The sequence below is a fragment of the Periplaneta americana genome, chromosome 8 (assembly GCF_040183065.1).
Source record: "Periplaneta americana isolate PAMFEO1 chromosome 8, P.americana_PAMFEO1_priV1, whole genome shotgun sequence".
NCBI classification, from domain to species: Eukaryota; Metazoa; Arthropoda; class Insecta; order Blattodea; family Blattidae; genus Periplaneta; species Periplaneta americana.
Window position 1 is genome coordinate 88662855 of NC_091124.1, and position 8330 is coordinate 88671184.

The 8330-nt window shown below is 33.4% G+C and overlaps 1 protein-coding gene across 1 annotated transcript in view; it reads left to right on the forward strand.

The window, feature by feature from the left end:
* The window catches only part of RpLP0 (ribosomal protein LP0), a 36340-nt gene extending 28376 nt beyond the window's left edge, over window positions 1–7964 (forward strand). Inside the window, exon 7 of the mRNA XM_069833238.1 lies at window positions 7548–7964. Within this exon, the coding sequence (XP_069689339.1) occupies window positions 7548–7691 (144 nt within the window). The 3' untranslated portion in view covers window positions 7692–7964. The remainder of the gene's footprint in view (window positions 1–7547) is intronic.
* The last annotated feature ends 366 nt before the right edge of the window (window positions 7965–8330 follow it).

Genomic DNA, 8330 nt, shown 5'->3' on the forward strand with positions numbered 1-8330 from the left:
AAAATCACTAATACCCTTTTTCGACATAAAGATGTGCATAAATACACATGGACAGCGAGAGGAAGATCAATAATAGATTATATTCTTATCAACATGAAGTTATCTCCATATGTGAACGACACGAGTGTATAGAGGCTGCGATATTAGCTCTGACCGCTTTTTGGTACTTTCTAAATTAAACATTCCAAAGAAATAGATATTTAAGAAGAAAAGTAAAACTCCAGAAATTAAAACAAATTATAAATTACACCTGCTATAACAGGAGAGTATAAGGAGATTATACTGCTCACGATTAAACATGTACATGGACCATAGAGCCATAAGTACGAATATAAATGAAGAATGGCAAGATTTCAAAGAATTAATTTTGAAAGTAGCAGGAGAGGTATTAGGGAAGAGATCCATAAAAAGAAAAAGGAGAGGACTACAATATCGGAATGAAGAAATAAAACAAATTATAAACTGTAAGAAGCAGGCATATTTAAAGTACCTCCAGACAAATTCTGATGAGGATAAAATAGAATACAAACACAGAAGTGCTATTGTGAAAAGGAAAACAAGGAAGTTGAAATGTGAAAGCTGGGACAAGTATATAAACACTATCGAGCAAGATTGTCAAGGAACGCAAGATGTAGCATATAAAATAATGAAACACTTGAACTCAACAGAAAGAGACACAGCAAAAATAAATAATATTACATAGGAAATTTGGATTACATTCTATCGCAGCCTATGGACGAAGGTGGATGAAGAAGACATTAACCCAATATTAACTATGTTAACAGAAACTGACCCCATTGAAATGAACAAATTAGATAATGCACTTAAACATCTAAGAATAAAAAATCTCCAGGATCAGATTATATAAACACTGAACTATTAAAATACATGCCTGAAGAAGTAAAGATGAGATTTTTAGAATTAATTAATATCTGTTTGAAGACTTGCACAATCCCAGGTGAATGGAAAAGAGGGATAGTATGCCCAATCTTTAAAAAGGTAAGAGAAACGATTGCCAGAATTATAGAGGTATTTGCTTGTTAAATGCAGCATATAAAATATTCGCTAAAATAATAACTCTCCACCTGAACATAATAAATGAATGTGCTGACAGAACAACAAAATGGATTTCGAAAAGGTCGCCCATGCTCGGATAACATATTCATATTAGAACAAATTATCCAAAAAAGACGAGAATTTAATATTCCAATGTATATGCTTTTCATTGACTGCGAGAAAGCTTTTGATAAAGTGTCACTAAAGAAATTATGGGAAATAATGTATAAAAGAGGATTTCCAGACCACCTAATAAAAGTAATTCAGAGTCTATACTTTGGAACATAGATAAAAATAAGAACAGGCTACTATAAAGACTAACCAAGGAATTAAACATGGCTGTCCACTGTCCCCTGTACTATTTAGTGTGTGTGTGTTTTTTTTTTTTTTTTTTTTTTTTTTTTTTTTTTTTTTTTTTTTTTTTTTTTTTTTTTTTCCCCCATTAGACATTGGCAAGAACAACTAAATACCCATTTTAAAATTGATGACAAAGTCTTGAACACTATACTGTTCGCAGATGATCAAGTAATTTTTAGTAACACTGAGGACGAATTACAAGTTGCTGCTCATAAATTGAATGAACTCGCAAGTGAATATAATATGAGTATTTCTGAGAAGAAAACCAAAGCAATGTCTTTCGAAGGTACAAATCATAAAAGATGTAAAATAATGATTAATAACAAAGTAATAGAGCAGGTAAACAACTTCAGTTATCGAGGATTCAACGTATCTTACTGTCTTACTGTCAAAAGAATGATATAAACATAAAATTAAATAAAGTTTATAACATGTGTGGAAAAATAAGAAGAATGTTGAAAAATAAAGCACTAAAATCCACACAGTTAAAATTTTATAAAACAATGGTAGTACCAATGCCGACATACACCTGCAATAATTGGGCACTTAACAGATCAAATAAAAGAAGAATAGAGGTAGCTGAGATGAAGTTCTTACTTTCAGTAGCAGGCTTATACATTATCAGACCAGAAATATAACGAAGAGATCAGAACAGAATTAAATATTTTTAACCTGACAGAAAGAATTCAGAGTCTGAGATCTAATTGGCTACAGCACATAGAAAGAGTGCCACCCAACAGGCTTCCACTGATTTTACTTAACTGCCAACCTAAAGGTAGAAGGAATGTGGGACATCCGATGACAAGGTAGAGGGACACGATCTCTTGATGTGGAAACAGGCCTAAGGGCTAATTCCATGATGTAGAAGAAGAAGAAGAAGAGGAAGAGGAAGAATTTCACAGCCACCATCCAAGAGCATTTGTTGTAAATGTCACAATGAAAATGTCTCGAATACATAATACTATTTTCTCTTCCAGGATAGTTTTACTTCAGTGGTTTTTTGCGTATTGGAGTACAAAAGCTCATCTTGAAAATATCTATGAAAAATATTGAAGTGTGAGAGAACAAATGGCCTTGTTGCCAATCGTTCAGCATTAGACAACATTTTCCCTTCCCTTCCCTTCCCTTCCCTTCCCTTCCCTTCCCTTCCCTTTCCTTTCCTTTCCTTTCCTTTCCTTTCCTTTCCTTCCCTTCCCTTGACTGTGCAACAATCAACTATGGAGTTGATCTCCCTAGCCATTTAATTTCAATCTTCTCCTTGAAATATCTCGAAGAAAATGGACGTTTTATTAAGGAATTCACAGAATCCATTTTAAAAAGTAATTGACTATTTGTCAGATAAAAAGTAACACTTTTTTAATTCTAAAACCAATAGCACAGACAGACACAGGATTATAGGATTTTTCACAACACTGACGACAGAAATGCAGCATAAGATTTTTAGATGACAAGCATTGAAACACTCATTTATTGGATACACAGAATGACTGTTAAGTATACACATGGCAGTGGATGCTCGAGTACTCTTACGATGCTCAGATATAGGTAGGTACCTTGTCTACTCTTGCTTTGATATGTATCAGATTGGCATTAATTGCGAGATTTAATAATTAGTCATTTTTACGGGAAATATCATATAATTAGTTATTTTTATAGGGAATATCAAATACCGGTACTAAACTAAGAAATAAGTTTAGCATAGCAGGATATATTAAGTAGCTGTCCCTGTTCATTATCCTTTTTCATAGAGTATGTGACTGGATCGTCAAGATTGTATGAATGTCAGATACCCTGGTAACATGCTTGCTTGCCTCTCGTCGCTGTTTTCTCTGATGGACGACATACTGACACTTTATACAAATAAAACTTAAGCATTTTCACTTGTAAATCATATTGATATGACATAATTCGTGCCCAAACTGTCTTGAGTAGCCTATTTGATTTCGGACTTCTCAGTCTTGTTCGCATATTGTCAAGATTTTCTGTGAGAGCTGTCTTTGCATATATGCCACTTATTAAACAAATCAAGGACATATTGCTAAATGGTCGGATAACTTTCAGAAAACATAATGGACATTTTTTGGAGACATTCCACTTACTGGCACATTTTTCCCAACAGAGCTCAACAGTAAACATTTGTTTGCTCAGTAGTGTAACTAACCATTGTTATTTTTACTACTACAGTCTCTTGTTGTGAGAACACTAACGAAACAGACTACTGTTTTGTATTCTGAATCCGGTTGTGCCTCTATGCAGATTTGCATCACTGCGTCTCCTTGCTTATCAATTCCCAGCTGTGAGGAAGCAAGCTAGAGAGCATCTAGCCAGGGCCAGGTCTTGCAAATTATATCTATATCTATGCAAATTATTTTACAAAGTTAATATAATCCTAGCAGTTATGGAAATAAGCAAGCCAAAAAAATAATCTAAGTCTGAATGTACTCGCAGAAAGCATTTTGACTGTTTACTACAAGGCCACTCAGCTAAGAAAGTGGTTGTTTTTGTTTACTAAAATGTCATTTCTGTATGTGTATATCCTTGATAGAATATTTTATATTTTATCGGCATCAATCAGTATCGAAAAAGGCAAATTGGTAGTCAAGGATCTAAATTTTTATGATTATGTTGTTACTTACTGGCTTTTAAGGAACCCGGAAATTCATTGCCGCCCTCACATAAGCCCGCCATAGGTCCCTATCCTGAGCAAGATTAATCCAGTCTCTATCATCATATCCCACCTCCCTCAAATCCATTTTAATATTATCTTCCCATCTACATCTCGGCCTCCCCGAAGGTCTTTTTCTCTCCGGTCTCCCAAGTAACACACTACATGCATTTCTAGATTCGCCCATACATGTTACATGCCCTGTCCATCTCAAATGTCTGGATTTAATGTTCCTAATTATGTCAGGTGAAGAATACAATGCGTGCAGTTCTGTGTTGTGTAACTTTCTCCATTTTCCTGTAACTTCTTTTCTCTTAGCCCCAAATATTTTCCGAAGCACCTTATTCTCAAACACCCTTAACCTGTGTTTCTCTCTCAAAGTGAAAGTCCAAGTTTCACAACCATAAAGAACAACCGGTAATATAACTGTTTTAATAATTATGTTATTAAAGGCATTAAACTTGGAGAAAAAAATTAAATATTTAGGAGTTTCCTTTAACGAAGAAATATTTGATCATGAATTATTTATATCCAGTCCTAAAAATGATTTAAAAAATTTAGTGTCAACTTCTATGCTTCATCCAGACCAGAATCATTTATCATAATACACTGCTCTCTTAAATTGACTGAGCATACTGGGAATTAAATCAATGGCTTTGCCATAACACGCTATGGAATATTTAATATAAAACAATTTTTATCTTGAAAAGAAAAGAAAAAAACAAGCAAAATTGTATTAAACCTTTTGTTTGAAATATCTCGAAGAATAACCCTGTATTCTCGATAGGAGCAGTATTTGCTATTATAGTAAATTTTATCCTGACCTGCGATATTTACAGATTTAACTGTAAGTCCAAATTATTAGAAAAGTACACTTTATAATTGTATTTTCAGGAATAAATTTAACATTCGTCAACATTTTCTAGGTTTGGCTGATATATTCCATTAGAGTTGCTATCAAGTGTCTCACTCTTCATTTGTGGTGGAATTTAAATGTTTTTAAGTAGTGTAAGTGTATGTCTTCGTAGTGTAACACTTCAAGATTTATTTACGGAAATTGAGCAGATAATATTTTCTTTGCAAGCTGTCTTTTTCTGCACAAGTCTCACAGAAAATATATTGATATTTCTTCATAAGTAATTTAAAAGCAAATTGAATTTCATTAATTCCAATTTGGATAAGAAATTAATCTGAATAGCTTGAAGGGTTAAATTTTATGAACATTTATTTTCGCGTAACTGGTGAGCTCGTCAATGCAAGTTTATTATACTCTTTGCTCTGTTGTGATGACATAAGTTATACTAAAGCCATTGAGTTACCCACTGGAGTCAGCAATGACAGAACCCACCAGTGTGGCAGTGGCTCTGTTGAAAAAATGCACACTTGTGCAGTCTGAACAGAGTGATGGAGTTGTTTGGAAATGTCTATTAGAACATTTCAGTAAAAAATAAATGTGATGGATCTGAAGTGGCAATTTTGAAATATTCACGTCTTTGCCGTTGGAGCAGTGTGTAATATAGTCAAATTGTAAATGTCTACTAAAATAAATAAGAAAAAAGAAGAAAGAAAGAACTGTACAACATAAATTAATATACTTCACTGACTAGCTCAGAAAACAACTGTTTACTTTGAAATTTTTTAGAAAATTCCACATTTTTTTACTCACTAAACATGTTTGACAGATTTTGGATTCTTTTGTTTCAAAAATAGCGTTACGAGAAAAAAATAAATAATTTTGTTTAAGGCGGCACTATGGAGAATGAAATTTTTTAAGATACAGGTTTCATTTTTAATACTTACACGTAACTTACCAATCTAAGAGGTTACCAAAATTTGACTTTCATCATACACTTATTTCTTCAGTTATTCAATTAAAAAAATGAGAAAAGGAGGAAAAAATTTCATAATTCTACTCCACATACAATTATTTAATACTAATATTTTTTTTATTTTGTGTTTGAAAGAGAATTACGCTTTTTTTATACCAGATCACAGAATAAATATGTGAAATAACTCATAAACATACGTCAAAAATTCTTCTGTTTATATCACGTACATATTTTTTTTCTTGAAAGTTGGAGAGTTAGAAAAAAATCGTGCACAAAATTGTTAACTATGGTATAGAAAAAAATTCAGTTTCTTAGCTACTACAATTGAAGTATGGCCCCGAACAATGCTGTATTTCTTCTCTCACATAATTTCAATGTTGTCTCTTGCCAAATCATCAAAATTCGATGTAGGCCTAATATGAGCTGTTTGAAAACTCTGAGGTTAGGCTCACTTTTTCATGGAATGACCCTTCTGCAACAATACTAGGACTTAATTACTGTTTTTCCAAATCAAGTATGTGAGGAGACTGCAGAGATTTGTCTCCAGTAAATTTATAAAGTCAAAGAAAATTAAATTAGTATATAGTATAAGCCTGCTAGTCTGAATTAATTGGGACTGGGGTCTGTTCGGATTATCGAAATTTCGGATTAAATAGGGAACAGAAATGCAAGCAAAGAGATCATGCCTTATCCCCTCCCCACCCATCACTGTTCACTGCTTCAAGATTATCTGCTGTTTGTCAGAAGAAGCTGACAGATTATCTACATAAGAGTATAGAAAACAAAGCTAATTCATTCACGAGTGATAAAGTTGAACATAGTATACAGTATATTGTACATTTTTAGTTTCTAAATCACAATGATGTAATGTCTCTCACTACTGTCATCCATGACGTTAGTACAACGTTTAAGTGACGTGATATGAGTACAGTGAAGGACAGACCGAGAGGAGAATGTTCTACTTTCCACCACTGACTATAGCAGGCTTGTGCAACTCACCAACTGAGGAGAAATTAATAGATGTTTCATTATGTCACAGCAGTAGATGGGGAGACTTACGCTCTTCCCCTCACTCAGCTGAGTTGTGCAAGGATGCTCTAAATACTTGCATTAAATTGAGTTTCAGTTCAAATGCTCCTCTACTCCCATGTTCAGATTATCTGGAACTTAGGATTAGTCGGTTCAGACTAGTGGAGTTTTTATTTTACTTAAATATTCTATTGAATGAGAGATTAATATAAAGATTTAAATTTTTTAATTGTTACTACAGTTTAAAATTATAGATGCCATGAATCATAACATTGAACAATATTAGAGAAATGTAGTAAGAACCAAAAGTAAAATAATGACTGGAATTTAAAAAATTCGTTTTAAACTTGGGGAAACAAGAGAATGTGGACAGGAAAGGTGTGGTTAAGATTATCTACAATCTTCATTCAAGAGTAGGATTAGTTGTGCTACATAAGCTCTTATTTTATTCTCTTCTAAAGGAAGTTATGCTAACAGTTTCACTTACCCTTTAAATATTTCTTCAGCAGGTTTGAATTAGGAAATTCAGATTCATTGCATGGTAACCACCAGATTATAGAGAATGATTTGGTCAGGAGGAGAGTTGTATAATCTTGTGTGCTATGTTGCAGGATCCGTCAAAATTCGTGGCTGCAGCCGCAGCAGCTGCACCTGCAGCAACAACAGCTGCTGCTCCAGCAGAAACGAAGAAAGAAGAAAAGAAGGAAGAGAGTGAAAGTGATGATGATGACATGGGCTTTGGTCTGTTCGATTAAGGTGGTTGTAAATTTGTTCATTAAAATGGCAACTTACAATTAATACAATTTTCATATGTACAACCTTCAGTTGTATTAACTTTTTCATTAATCATTAATGCAACAGTTAAAACACTCTTCTTTGAAAAGCATTTTGTGTATTATATTGTGACAATTTGTTTATTTTTTATTTTGAAGAAAGAATTGTGTGTTAGAGAAGATGGTATTCCACACTGTTAAATGCTACAGTGTTATAGCTGTTGTCCTGCCCCCACCACCACCACCACCACCACATTTTCATTTCGTTTTTAATATGCTGGTCTGGTGAATGAATACAGTCAGTGACAGTTAAACTGTGCTTTGTTTTCGTAACACTCAGACTAGTACCCATATAGAGTTATTTAATTAAATAACTTAAAATTATTACACAAGAATTGTTCAATAATGAGTATGGATACTAAAAAGCATTACTCAACTTCATGTCATGATGATGATGATGATGATGATGATGATGGTGATGATGACGAAGAAGAAGAAGAAGAAGAAGAAGAAGAAGAAGAAAAAGGGTGCTTCTCACTACTACTATTGTTGCTGTCATGAGCTGCAATTTTTGCTGATGGCTGTTACTAAATATGGGAATTTTATAGTTCTGAGTTGCGT